This window comes from Pygocentrus nattereri, chromosome 14 (genome assembly GCF_015220715.1).
Source record: "Pygocentrus nattereri isolate fPygNat1 chromosome 14, fPygNat1.pri, whole genome shotgun sequence".
Classification (NCBI taxonomy): Eukaryota; Metazoa; Chordata; class Actinopteri; order Characiformes; family Serrasalmidae; genus Pygocentrus; species Pygocentrus nattereri.
Window position 1 is genome coordinate 15790555 of NC_051224.1, and position 15182 is coordinate 15805736.

The 15182-nt window shown below is 38.4% G+C and overlaps 1 protein-coding gene across 1 annotated transcript; it reads right to left on the minus strand.

The window, feature by feature from the left end:
- Positions 1-1887: 1887 nt before the first annotated feature.
- On the minus strand, positions 1888-12338 carry gdpd3a (glycerophosphodiester phosphodiesterase domain containing 3a). The gene is made up of 11 exons (XM_017682403.2): positions 12097-12338; positions 11743-11941; positions 9054-9096; positions 8239-8374; positions 7248-7293; positions 7029-7147; positions 5917-6006; positions 5639-5772; positions 2899-2958; positions 2719-2770; positions 1888-2510 (listed from the first exon to the last, which is right to left on the minus strand). The coding sequence occupies exons 2-11, from the start codon at positions 11879-11881 to the stop codon at positions 2379-2381; spliced, it is 951 nt and encodes a 316-aa protein (XP_017537892.1). The 5' UTR covers positions 11882-11941; positions 12097-12338; the 3' UTR covers positions 1888-2378.
- Between the last annotated feature and the right edge of the window lie 2844 nt (positions 12339-15182).

Genomic DNA, 15182 nt, shown 5'->3' on the forward strand with positions numbered 1-15182 from the left:
TCAAAGTGGGTGGATGTTTTGGCACAAGCAGTGTTGTTTGTAAGGAAATATTTCGTTACGAATGTTTACAGTGCGCAATCGATGTGTGTGCTATTTTTCTGACAGGTTGTTTAGACAATAGTTGCAGGAAAACTTCAACGTCTTTTTTTTTTTAATCGAGTCCAAAGCTTTAGAGTCGACTCTCGATTCCCGAAAGCTTGGAGTCGAGGAATCGGTTCTTCTTTACGATCGAATCCCAGCCGTGACTGCAACAGTTTTAATGGCCAGATCAACAAAAAAGTGGCGTGTCGTTATAGTAAGTCTCTCTCTCTCTCTCTCTCTCTCTCTCTCTCTCTCTCTCTCTCTCTCTCTCTCTCTCTCTCTATATATATATATATATATATATATATATATATATATATATATATATATATAAAAACCTATTAAGTTGCAATTAAACATTTTTTTTCAAAGTACTTAGTTTAGTTACATAGAGGTAGCATCGCCTTTTTGTCTTATATGTTATTATTTCGACTTAAGTCTTGATAAAATTATACATTCATTTCCACTTAGGCTGTTTTATGTTAATGCGTTAATCTAATATTTACATTATTTCACCAATCATTTATATACACCTATTTAATTTTACTTATAAATTATTAACTTTATTTCAAAATAGAGCCACATATATCCATTATGACTAAACATAACGCTCCATGCCCTAACACACTGGGTTAGATATAAATGCTGACTTTGCTTTGAAGGAAGGATCAGACTGGTCTATGTACTGCATGTACTAGGAGAATTAGGCAATCAAGAATCTTCTATCTTGGTCGGAATGTTGATAAACATGTTATTGTCATCTGGCTCCAGTCCTTGATGTTCACCTGTGCTGTCCCTGCACCTGACCACCTAATATTAAAGTCCTTCTTGAGCTGAATTAGATGTGTCACAATAAGAAAAGTAAAAAAAATGTACAATGCAGATGCAGTACACAAATGAAGGTGGGATTAGAAAAACACATATTGTATATAATACACTTAAGGTACTCAAAGGGCCCCTATTCTGCATTTTTCTTGCTTTTTATTGTTTGCCCTGAGGCCCACCCATGACATTTGTCTACCAAAACAGCAAAAACATATCATTTTCAACCTCGTTTTATTCCTCACAACTAATCACACTTTGCCTTTATCACTGATATATGTACATTACTTCCAGCTGCTTTATACTGTGCCTCTTTTAAAAAGCAGTATACTTTTTAAATGAGGCTGAATAGGCAGATATGTAATGTATGTAAATGCAATTTTCATGGCATGACAAAAATGATGAATTCAAAACGGGTTGTTTTTCCTTCTTAATTTCTACATACAGTATGCAAAAGTTTGAACAGCCCCAGTCAAATTGCGTGTTTTGATTTTAAGTGACAATAAGTTAACACATCCTCTAAAGGGAACAAACTAAAACATGGCACTTTTCTGTGCAATTTAGTTTCTATTCACTTGCTAGGCTTAACATACTGGAAAATATGAAATGTGCCCTAACTTTAGCACAGGCCACATTTTTTCACAAATGAAGCAAATAAACAGTAATTGTACATTAATATGTGCAGAAGTGTTCTCTGTAGAGGAAGTGTAAACTTTTTTTCACTTCTTCTTCTTGTTCTTCTTCTTTCGGCTGCTCCCTTTAGGGGTCGCCACAGCGGATCATCTGCCTCCATCTTGCCCTATCCACTGCCTCCTCTACTTTTACACCAAAAACTTTTTTTCACTTCAAAATCAACAAAACGTAATTTGACCAGGGGTGCCCAAACTTCTACATACGACTAAATGGACTGGGGTGTGCGTTCAAATTTTTAGCAGTGTCTACACTGCTACATGAAACTTATTTAAAAAGATAAGTAAACTTTGATTTTCACCAATATGGGCCCTTTAATAATGTGCATCCTTCAGTAATGCAAAAAATCAAGAATGAACCAAATCAAGCAATCTGGCAGAAAACAAATCAAGTAAAATCATTATAATCATAGTTAATAGTACGTTTTAAAAATCATTTGACAGGATCTCCAGAACTTTGAGGCCTACATCAAAAATGGAACTGATATTCCTTTAATTCCAAAGACCTGAAGTTGAAGAGTCCAGTGTGGTCTAATCCAGAGGTTTTTAACCTTTTTTGCAGTCCAACCCTTTTTTTGGGTTAAAATATTTCACAACCACCTCTTTGCCATCCCACCCCCACCTTCCTGACCCCCAGGTTAAGAACTCCTGATCAAATCCATGGGTACAGAAAGGTTATGTAATTTATTCATTTTACAGTATGTGTATATGTAAAGAGTATGTACTAAATGGAATGGTCACTGGTCACATACAATGTGCATTTATGTAAGCATGTGGTACATCATGTTATTCACGTCTCTGCTTATGCGTTCTAAGGTAGTTCGATAACAGATAGGGGTAGTCAGTCATGACTCCTGTTGCTCCTGCTTCAAACGCAGCCTCAATGTCCTGTTCTTCATTACACACAAACAGATGAATCTGAGACAGCCAGAGAAAAAGAAACAGACGTAACAGATGAAAGATAACCCTGATATGTATTAGTTATCCAGTGGTATAGGCCATAGATGGTCATAAAACAGACTTTTTATTTAATTTAATGGCACTTGTTCTCATTTTTAATGGAGGTTGTATGTTTAGATGGAAGTTTTATATATGCAATAAAGTTTTAAATAAGATCACTTTCTACCTGAATTCCTCTGTCTTTAAGATGCTGAAACAAGCCTTTCCTCAAAGTCAGTCTTGAAAAAGAATGGAAACAATTATGAATAAAGGATTCTGATATTCTATTACCATTTTATTATTATTAGCATTTAATCTAATCCAATATTACAGCTTAGGATGTTTAAAGGGTAAATGTTTCACTTACTTTTCAATTAACGAGATGACCATTCTGTTCCTCAGAATAGCAGAATCAGGTATGTATGTCCTGAAAGAAAATTCAATTGGATACATGATTAAAGCATGTATTACAAACCTCAAATATTTCCCCATGCTCTTAATGGGAGACAGGCATGGGCTGCATGCAGATGAGTCTAGCACCTGCACTCTCTGATTACTCAGCCATGCTACTGTAAACGTGCAGAAAATGGCTTGCCATTGTCATATTGAAATAAGCATGTACATGAAAAAGACGCTATCTAGAAGGCAGCATATGATGTGTAGCTTTCAGTGTTATTGGAGCACTAAGATACTTCCATACCATGACAAACCCTGGCTTTTGAACTTTATACTGGTAACAATCTGCACGGTTTTATTCTTCTTTGACCATGAGAACACAACTTCAGTTATTTCCATAAACAATCTGCAAGGTTGACTCGTCTCACCACAGAACTCTGCATCATTTCACATGAGCTTGAGCCTAGAGAAGCTGGCAGTATTGTTGCAGATGCAGCAGCAAACAGTGTTTATTCACAACAGTTTGTCAGAGTATTCCTGATGCTATATGGTGATGTTCATCAGAGAAACATGCTGATTTCCATGCAGTGCCATCTGAGGAACTTGTGCCATCTGAGGATCTTGCCCTTTACATACAGATATTTCTCCAGATTTCTTGAACATTTTGACTGCTTGAATATCATGTACTACTGAGAGTGAAATACCTAAAATTCTTGCAATTGCTTCTTGAGAAACATTGTTCTTAAACTGTTGAATTATTCACCAACAAATTTTTTGGCAAAGTGGTGAGCCTGGACCCTTCCTCGTTCTTGATGGCCTCAGCCTTTCCTAAACGCTCCTCTTATAGCCAAGCATTATTGCATCACCTGTTTAAGATGTTTTTTTTGTATTAAAGTAATATAACACACAACATATAAAAGGGCACTCTGGCCAAAATGAAAAATGTAACCATCTCTACATCGGTGGTAATTATGCCTGCTTGCCTCCTGCAGTGGTTCCTCCAGTAGTCTCTCAAACAATATATCGCTGCTGTCGGAAAAAAACCTTGTATCTCCAAAATGATAACTTTACAGGAGAAGGAAAAAACCTATTTACTTCTAATGTAAGTCAATAGAACCAGACGTTTCTTAATTTTGAGCTGTTTCTGTTGGCCCCTTCATCATGAAATTTATAAGCAATGTAAAGGACAATATATACTTAAATTAGGTCAAAAACCGAAAATGATCAAAAACAGAGATATGAGGTTTTGTTCCGACAACAGCAATATATTGCTTTAAAGACTAGAACTCTTGTAATGATGTATCTTAAAGCTGGACTATAAGAAATTAATAGGAAAATGCAAAATGAGGCCAGATAGCTACTGCTAGGAACCCAAATATCATATTTGTATTTACATGCATGCCTCTACATCAGTGGCTGCACCAGCAGTCAGGATTGCTTTATTACTGTGGGTCAGATTCCCAATAGTTTTCTGAAGTATATGTGTAATGCATGCTGGGTATTGTAGTGAAAGAAAGCTAATTTTGTGAAGACACAAACAAAAAAAAAAATTGTCAAACCAATGAGGCTACAGCAGTGGTAACCAATCCTGCTCCTGGAGATCTACCTTCTTACACACATCAGCTCCAATCATTATCAAGCACCCCTGACCTATCAAACTGGTGCCTTCAGAAGTCAGTGATTAGCTGAAAGAGGTGTGATAGTTTCAGGTTGGAGGTGAAACATGCAAGAAAGCAGATCTCCAGGAGGAGATCTGGTAACCACTGGGCTACAGAATATTACATAACTTGACAAATAGCATATTAAGTAGTAGTTTTAGACCTGCATGCCCCTATAATGCTGATGTAGCAACAGTCTAGGAATAGCATGTACTTATATAATCAACAAATATTGATTTTTCTGTTATTTCTGCATTATTAAATGGTTAACATGTCAACAAAGTCATTCAGAGCAGTTTGGTGTGAAATGCTCTGCTCTAGAGCAACCTACAAACTGTTCACATTGTTCACAGTGGAGGTGATAGGAACCAGACGTCTGAGGAGTTTAACGTCACTAAAAGCTCACTCACAGAAAATCATTAAATAACATAAATACACTGCCTGATGTCTAGCATTGTTTAAATGTCATTTTTGTTTTGGTCCAAAATGTATTGTAATCAATTTATTTTAATCCATTCATGGTGGAGGAATACATGAAGGATATTCTAAGGAAAAACAGACTGCAAAGAAAACATATTTTTTTCAGATTGACCATTATTTTTACAATCATCAACATTACATAAAACCTCAGAGGACACGTGTAAGTTCACTGGTGGTATTGGATAGTAAATAAAATGGGAAAATCTTTATTGTAGACACTGCTTACTTCCCTCGGCTATTTTCACAATCAGAATCTTATTTTTCAATAACAAAACATGTTTTCAAATGTCTTCCACTGCTTGCTTTTAGCCTTTAAACACCAGTGACATCACCTAAAGGACTAAGCCTTCAGCCCTATGTTTAATTAAGGGTTTCGGCCTAAGTACTTCATTAAGCTTTTTAGGCTGTTTTTAGCCAGATATCCTTTTATTAGCTCTTGCCTAAAAAATATCATATTTGTACATTTGTCACCGTCATAAGGAAGCCTAGAAAGGTTTGTTATGATAAGTGACAACATACACTGTGCATAATTAATGAAGGAATGGGAGGGAAAAAACATAAGGAAATGTCCACCTGTTGATGACCTGAGGCAGGTAGTACTGCAGGAAGCTCTCTCCCAGCGGGACGAAAGGCAGAAGGCCTGTGTAATAGAGCAGCAGCAGCTGCAGCCCGCGCGTTTCTGTGAACATGTACGGCATGGAGGAGTTCTAGCACCAAGAGAAGAGAGAGAGTCAGAAAAACAAGCAGAAGCAAGAGAAAGGAGAAACCACAGCCACATCTGTTTAATGGCCCAGTTATAAATTACTTCATTAACTGATTTCTATGTTGTGAGGCAGGGAGAATACACATACCACTTTGCGGCACTCCTTCATGATGTCAGATTTCACTGACGCCCAGACTGTGATGTCCTCCCGGTCATACTTCTTCACCAGAGCAGAAACCTGAGAGAAAAGCAAATAGGAAGGTATGATTAAATAATATATTATAAAGGAAAAACCATCAAAGTTGGAGTAAAAATTAAATAATAAATGTGAATGTGAAGTGCTGGCTTTTTAGCTTTAATCTGAGGGTAACCCATCCCCCCGTCCCTTATTTAGAGGCTGTGGTAGACAGCTAAAACAGCAATAACTATGTCGGTGTCCAAATATTCATGGACATGATTGTGTGTCATTTCATTGCTGATAATGTTAACCACTATGATAATGCATTTACACTATATGCCCCAAAATATCTAGACTTCTAATTAGTGACTTCTAATTCTAATTCAGCTACTTTAAGATGTACGCACTGCTGACACAGGCGATCAACTGTGCATAACTTGTATAATATCTAATAATAACGTATTGCGAACAGAATGGGACACTGGATGGAGCTCCATCCAATATCTTTGGGATGAGTTGGAGTGGAGTTTCTGATCCAGATCTAATGATGCAGCATCAGTACCTGACCTCACTAAAGCTGTTGTGGCTGAATGCAAACAAATTGTTCTGATATCTAGATGTAAAGCCTTTCTTAGAACAGTATAGGCTGTTACTGCATGAAAGGGAGGATAAACTCCCTACTAATACCCTTGATTTCAGAAGACACACTGGATGAGCAGATGTCTTCAGACTTTTGGACATATAGTGTATGAAGTGTACGAGGCAGAGTAAAACTCTAATGATGCTAGTTGCTAATGCTAGCTGCCTCAAATTCTTTAGGCTATGGAGAACTGGAGTTCTGATGTCTTGTACTGAAATTGTGAAAAGCTTGACTGCTGACATTATTTGAATGTATGTGTGTCATCATAAGTAAAAATTAAATGTCCAATCATCAGCTGTAATTTTATCACTGGACCGGTAATACCAATTCAGTTTTCCATTTATCAGAGAATAATATATTGGCCATCGATTTACTGTGCGACCCTAAAAGTACTGAAATGTCTTGTCTTGTAGTGCAATGTACCTAAAGTTTGACCACTTGCCTTTTCAATCAGCTCTCTGTTCTTCTCCTTCACTTCAATGTTCACAGGAATTTTGGGGAATGTGCGAAAGACATCCTCCAACAGGGCAAATTTTCTGTCTGAACCTGTGCTGTAGCGACCTGTGATGAGATAGTGTGTTGCAAATGTGTCACAATTATGAAGCACCGTGTGTATGCATTATGCACTTGTACATATGCACTCAAAAATAAAAAAAAACACCTGCATAGAAGGTGACCTCAAGTCTTTCTTTATACAGTGGTAGCTCCTAGAAAAGAGTAATCAAAAAGGTCAAAATGAGAATTCATCATTAAAATTGTATATTGCAGTTATCAAAGTCGACAAAGCATGATGTATAAGGCATGCAGTGGATCTGAACATGAAATACAGACCTGTGAGCATGATGCAATGGAATAATAATGTGATGTTTTTTAAGTATTTAGTTTAATGGCGAGCATTTTTTACACCAGAGCATGTGGACAGGTCGAAATGAGAATAAAGCTGAGGAGAGAGGGGGTAAAAGAAGGAGAGATAGAGACAAAAGCCAGGCTTTTAACTGTTTATAATAGCGCCTATAAGTTATACCTAATCTGAAGAAAAAACTTGGTGGTGGTGATTCAAAGAGGTTGGGAATTGAGAATTCCACAAAAAGAACACATACTGTATAATAATATATAATCTATATAATATTATATAATATACTCATTCTCATCTCCTTCATAACCAACTGATCAACATCTACCAGCGCAACACACACTAACACAACACCACCACCACGTCAGTGTCAGTGCAGTACTGATAATGATCCACCACCCAAATAAGACATGCTCTGTGGTGGTCTTATGAGGTCTTGATCATTGATGAATGAGGTAAAGGTGAGATTACAAAGTATGTAGAGAAGCAGATGAACTCTGTACAGTCTGTAATTGTAGAACTACAAAGTACCATCTATATAGAAAATAGATCTGATAAAATTTTAGAGTGTAGATACAAGGTAGGTGTACCTAATAAAGTGGCCACTGATTGAACATCTCAGCCATTAACTACAATCACCACTTGGTTATGACTCATCAGAGTAATGGTGTGAAATGTTTTTCACCCAAAACGAACAAATGATCATAATATAATGCACAGTGCATGTCTGTTACAGTGTACATCACAGACTCTTGTTACAATGGAAGATGTAACTCCAACGTTACCCTTGACTTCTGACCTCAAAATTAATAGAGGAGATGCTGACATCATGCCCCGTCTGCCGCAGAAGGTTGTCATCATGAGATACAATCAAGTGACCATCTTGAGTCATGTGACAGTCCAATTCGAGCATCTCTGTGCCCACCTCCACTGCACTGAGAGAAAGAGTTTGAGAGACAGAAATAATGAAAAATAAGCAAGAGAATTGGTGCAGCTATGGCTGAGCAACACAACTACATGTCATCATTATTATAATGGATTACATCATGATATGGATTTCTGATTGTATCATGGATAGCATCAGTATTTCTAAACTACATGGATCATAAAAAAGACATCACGATTTATACCAATTATAAACAACAACTACAATTAGCGTATAAAAACTGCATAAACTGCAAGAAGAGGCTGACTGTAAGACTTTGCCTTATTTTATTTATTTATTTTACCAGTAAAATCTTACCAGTAAACACATCTTTTTGAAATGTGATTAACACAATATCATTGGACAGCTCAATGCTATCTGCCAATTCTATCACAGCAGTTAACAGATGTGCAGAGTGATAGGGGAGAGGAAGGGCCATCCTACCCACCCAGAGAGACTGTCACTTAATTGCACCAAAAAATCACTCCACTCAGTTTTACATATTTTTACAGAATTATTTTTATTTTTTAATGTGGCAATACTGTTTTGTGATGTTTTTTTCCACACCACTATTATGTGTAGCATTGCTGCAAAGAGGGTCAGATAAAAGGAGTCATAACTCCAGCTATAAGGGGAAGCTAGGAAAAGGATAGCTCAAAGGAACTGATCTGAGACCAGTTTTTACTCACTGTGTAAATGCCTCCATAGTACTTTCAATTCTCTCACCAGAGCCTGGCAAAAAAAAGTGCACAGAGTCAGAGATCCATGAATTTGATTGTACACAGTTATAGAAACAGACCCCTACAGCTTAACATAATGTTTAGTGGACAGCTCAACATTGTTTAGCAAGGGTGTTCCACAAATTTCTGGGCCCTGTGCAAATGCAGTCTCTGTGGGCCTCCTTCCCCCTGAACACAAGAAGGAGAGGGCCTCCAATATTTTGGATGCATTCTCAACCTTCCCAGGATTCATTAAAGGTCATTTGGCAATACATTAATCTTTTCTTGGGGTAGTTTGAATAACCTGGAACATATGTAGAATATGATTTTAAAGAACAATTGTTTTAGCAATGGCACCAGCACAGGTGCTGAGAAACAAGAAACATTAGAAGAGCTTTTTCAAGATGGAGAGAATAATTACATGCAAAGTGGATGAAGCTGGATACAGAATTATTGCCATTTCTCCTCTGCAGGATTTAAACCCAATATGTATAAAGCGTTTAACCGTTTGAATGGCCAACTGTACTTAATGATTCAAACAGATAAAACATCCAGAGAGCTGTGTAAAGTAATGCAAAATCCATCCATCCATCCATCCATTTTCTAAGCCGCTTCTCCGTCAGGGTCGCGGGGGGTTGCTGGAGCCTATCCCAGCAGTCTTCAGGCGGAAGGCAGGATACACCCTGGACAGGTCGCCAGTCCATCGCAGGGCATGCAAAATCCAAAGATGAATAAATAATGCTGTAGTTCGCCTACTTAATTGTTAGAGGTTGAGTAATCTTGAGTAATGTACCTTTATGTTATTGCACTAAATAAACTAAGGCTCACTTTATAATCCATGGCCATTGTGGGGCCACTTAGGATCCCTGGGTGGGTCCGTTATTTCAACACTTGTGACAACTTTGCTGTTCAGTTGATAAACAAAGAGTGCACGTTTGTTGTAACCCAGATCTTGGCACACGAGTACCAGGTATTCAGTGTTCATAATGGCTTGATTTAAGTGTGTGACAAACCGAATATGTAGACATTCTGGTGTACCCTGGGGAAGCTATTGAGAAACACTGGCATTACATGACATTACAATCTTTCTCGCCAAGTGTTTCTTAATCCTGCTCCTGGTGACTGACAGCGCTGCACAGTTTCTACCATTTCCTTCCACAACACACCTGATCTAGGTCATGAAGGGCTTGATACTCAGTTGATGAGCAGGATTGGGTGTGTTGGGGCAGGGAACAGTTGAAAGTGCTCACTTTTCTAAGTCACCAGGAGCAGGATTAAGAAACCATGTTCTAATCTGATGACCAACTGAGCCCCGAGCTCCAACTATGCTCTCAACCAGTTCCACTGTGTGAATCATTGAAAGCAGCAAATGTCAAGCTGAAAACAGGTGGCAGTCGCAGTTTAATAAAACAAATGTGCGTTCATTCATTAAAAAGGCTGAACCTTCATATAACCCAGAGGATTCTTATACTATATTTTACTTTTAATGTAAGTCAAAGGCACCAGACTTTTTCCCACATAATTTTGTGCCGTTTCTTTTGATCCAATCTTCATAAAATTCACATACAATGTAAAGAGCAACGGGTATTTTCAAATTATGTCAAAACTGAAAAACGATAAAAATGGAGATACAAGGTTTTATTCTGACAACAGCAATATGGTGGAGGGACTGGGGAGCAGAGAATCCACACAGCAGAAAAAAAAGCTATGACAAAACTTTTTAAGTCATTGCTTATGTGATAAACATATTTACATGTATCTACCAATTTAGCTTACAGCAGTTTAGCACATTACATGTTTAGGTAATAGACAGTGTTTCAGTCTGTGCTTCTAATTAAATGAGGCACAGTACAGGCAGCCGATCAGAGTTCACTGATATACCAGTCATAAAGGCACAGTAACAAAAATAACCTATTTAAATTTAAGGCAGGTGTCTTGAACTCCAGTCCTGGAAGGTCAGAATCCAGCACAGACTGATATTTCCCCTTCTCAAAACTGTGCTGGAAGAAAACGCTCCTGGACTGCAGTTTAGGACCCCCAACAAATGCCATAAGCGGACTTCAGTTGAAAAAAATGCAAGAAAAATGTAAGCCATGGGCCTTTTAACAAACCACTTCAGGAGTTGTTCAGGTGATCTAGACTGAACTTTTCTAGTTATGACCATCATACATCCAGAGAAATCTGATCGAAACCCCGCCACGTAACTGTAGCTGCTTTGTGACCTTAACACATCTCATTACTGAGATATTGACCCTTTAAATGGCCAGGCCCTGCCAACATGTACAATTTATTATTACACACTTCTGTAACTAAAGAATAGCAATTTGCACTGAAGTCCCTGTAGCTACTGAATAATAAGCCTTAGTACACAATAGGCCTGGCATTTAAAGGGGTCAATGTTCCAGAACATTCAACTCCGGTCCTGGAGGGACAATGTCCAGCAAAGTCTGGTTATTTTCCTGCTCAAACACATCTGGTTCAACTCATCTGCTCATTGCCAGATGCCAAGTGCCAGGTGGGGACACTGGCAATACAGCTCTTCAGCTTAAGAACCCTGTTCTAAGCTAACAACATGTGCTTTGCTATATCTTATAAGGTCTGACCAGGCATGACATGTATGGAAGCAGAGCGGGTCAGGGAAGGTCAGTTATAGCCCTACCTCCTCTGTGTGAGATGTGGGTGCAATAGAAGGCAGGCTGCTTCTTCTTGTGTAGAATGTGGGGGTTCTTCAGCAGGTAGAGGGATGCGAGTGTGTAGCCCCCTACTGCAGGGAGGAGATAGTACATGAAACTGGACATAATTCCCTCCGTTGGTGAATTAAAGAGGTCCAGGCCAGAGATACTGACAGCAGCACGTCACTGCAAAAGAAGAGTTCTGTGGTTAGATAAAGCTTACTCTCGGACTGTTTATTATAATTTTTTTGTAAATGTGTTGTAGAAGTAAATACATAAAGGATTAATGGAACACATACATGGATTTAAAAAAGGATTTACAAAGCCCAGTCTTTGCTTACCTGGTTGATCAGCCTGCTTCTGTATGTTCCCTGTCTCTCTATCTTCAGTGAAGGAGAAGGTAGAGAGATCACCCTTTCTCTGCTGGTTTAGACACTGTATCTCACTCTTTTTCACTCACTTTAACTGCGATCCTGTTCAGTGTGTTCATCTGCCACTCCCTACCCCCACCCCCCTCATGTGTACCGGCCCTCTCTTTACGACCAGCTCTCTTGCAAGGTAACCATGAGTGTTTCGATAATGAAGTGAAAAAAAAAACTAGAAGAACAGGAGAGGGAGAGAGAGAGAGAGAGAGAGAGAGAGAGAGACAGAGAGAGAGAGAGACTCACTCCTCCCTCCCCTGTTCAACTGCGCACACAAAATCTGACCTAACAACAAAAAATTCCTTCTCCCTCTCTCTCTGTAGGTGTATGTGGTTAATGTTAGACTGACTGTAGCTTTAGTTAGTCAGTTATTACCCTCCCATAGGGCTTTATGGATAATATACAGCACTATGCACCAACAGTTAAATACAAGTTATTCATTTGACAGCAACAGGAAAAGAAGTTCAGTCTTAGAAGTTGATTGATCTGCCTTCCACAATCCAATAAATCTCAAACACATTCAATGATGCTGAGGTCTGGACTCTGGGGTGGTCAGTCCAGTGTTCTGAGAACACCAGCAGACTCTTTCTTTGATCTGCAAATGTTCCTTAATTTTCTCAGTAAGAGCTGCTTGTCATCTACACATCCTTTCAGATTCTTATGAGATTTCCTCCTCTCTCTCAAAGATGAACGCTTTGAGTGCTGTTTACTAGACAACGACAGATTTGGTGTCGACCAGGTATTGCATAGTTGTTAGAAGTTCCATTTTCTCTGCACCATTTAATAATTTAATAATTTAATTAACTCCAGTTTTGGAATCTACTGGTTTCCTTCGACTTTCCTCTTCTTTATGCATGTGGATAATTTTATCTAATCTCCTCAGAAATAATTCATGAAAAAATTTAATAACACACTTAATGCCCATTTTGACTGGAAACTAATGGTAAGATGGTCTCTGACATTTGCAGTACCACACAACTGGTTCTAGTTAGTTATTGGCAGCATCTCTCTCTCTCTCTCACTCTCTCTCTCTCTCTCTTTCTTTCTCTACCCAAGCAGGTTCAGAAAAGAATGCCATCATTGTTCATCTATGAATTGCATGTGCCTGTATTTTGTCCAGATTTAAATCAAAACATTCTGGGGCGGGAGTGTGAGGTGTCCAAACGTGTGTTGCTCTCTTTCAGGTGAAAATGTGCTTAACGGAGGGCGTGACTCAGTGAGCTGTCAACACTGTTCAAAAGTTCTTGCTGCTGCATGAATTTTGCATTAAATTGAATAAACAACAACAGCAAAGTGAAGATGAGTGATGAAGAGGGAGAAAACAATAACAGGCAGCACTTGCTGGATCAGTGGAACACCAGGGTCGATTTGGAGTTGCATTGATGCAGGAGATTTTCTCTATGTTGTCACAGTTGTGGGTATTTAACAAAGGTTGGGCACAGCAGGAATGCATGCTCCACCATGTGCACACACACACACACACACACACACACACACACACACACACACACTAAGTAAAAGTTCAGTCCATCAGCAGATTTCTGAGGGTTTTGTATTGTTTAGGTTTGTATAGAATTGCTGAGTGACAAACAGCTTGCCACTGAAAAAAGGAAAAGTCACATTCACTTCCAATGACAGAGAGAGAGAGAGAGAAATACAAACTAGGGATGCGCAATATTGGAATAGCTTTAAACTGTCATCAGACACATTTTTAGACTACACACACACACATATACAATTTCCATGTTTTATTATGCACTTCACTAAAATAAGAAATAATAAATGTTACATTTCTCTGTAACATCTAGGTCTTAATTTCTACATTTTATTAATGTTTACATGTCATATCGGTGGGTGATTCTATGGATGGGGTGCCATTTGTGTCCTACTGAGATTATACTGAATAAAACCATAAATGACCAATTTTTGAGGAGCCTGATTAACACTCACTTTAAATCCTTGTTAAACCCGCATAAGAACGAGCAGGGAAACAAAAAATGTGGTAAAGCAGCATGTAGGCTAAGGCTAGCGATAAATACAGGCCTTGCATTAAGATGTTAAACTTACGCTGTCCATTACAAAGCAATAAAGCAAGATTTGAATACTTTGTGAATGTTAATGTTTGTAGCTGCTTATAAAAGATTGGTACATCAGATGTGTTAACACTAGCACGACTAGCAGCAGAATTAGCTTTCATCAACGCGTCTCTTATGGGCGTATGCCATTAGCCAAAATGTGGTTGAGTGCCAAAATATAAAAACGTAATGTGTAAGTGGCTGTTCCTTACTGAGGGAACTTCAGCAGTAACTTGACAACATATTTACCGATGGTGATTGAGCTTGGAATAGCGTTTGGCATCACGCTGCTAACTTTGCTAGTTGGTTGGTTTACACTCATGTACCCCACCCCACCGAAACGAGTTAGTGCTTGTGTCAATAGAGTTTAGCACATTCCTCTTAGTTGTTGGTGCATTAAATAAATAAACAAATAAATAATGAAATAGCAGGATCCATTCTTGGCTGCCACTATAGCAAAGATAGACCAGTAAAACGCTTTTTATGCATAATGACATGAGTTTTGTTGTGCTTTCTGATTTACACCCTTCACTGTTCAGCCTCTTTAGGAAAGACCCTGAGGCCACGCAGTAGCTCTTGCCAGAACATGTCTTGGAAGCTGAAGAGTGGCTGAACTGGATAAATGACTCAGAAGCCAGAAGAGGTGAGAAAGTGTTGTCCAACCAAGCTCAGAGACAGACGGCTTTATTTTGGGTCTGCCAAGGCTCGTCGCTCAATTCACTATTAAAAAGTGTAGACAATCAAAACAGAGGCCATTATTATATATATATACACACATACATGTGTATACGCACAGTCTATTTAATTTAAGGAACGAGGTTGGAGAGGCTGGAAAAAGGATATATAAAATATAAATTATGACTCTTTTGGTATATAAATCTACATGTGTACAAGTGGAAATAAAACAAAAATGTAGGATAGCAATATTTT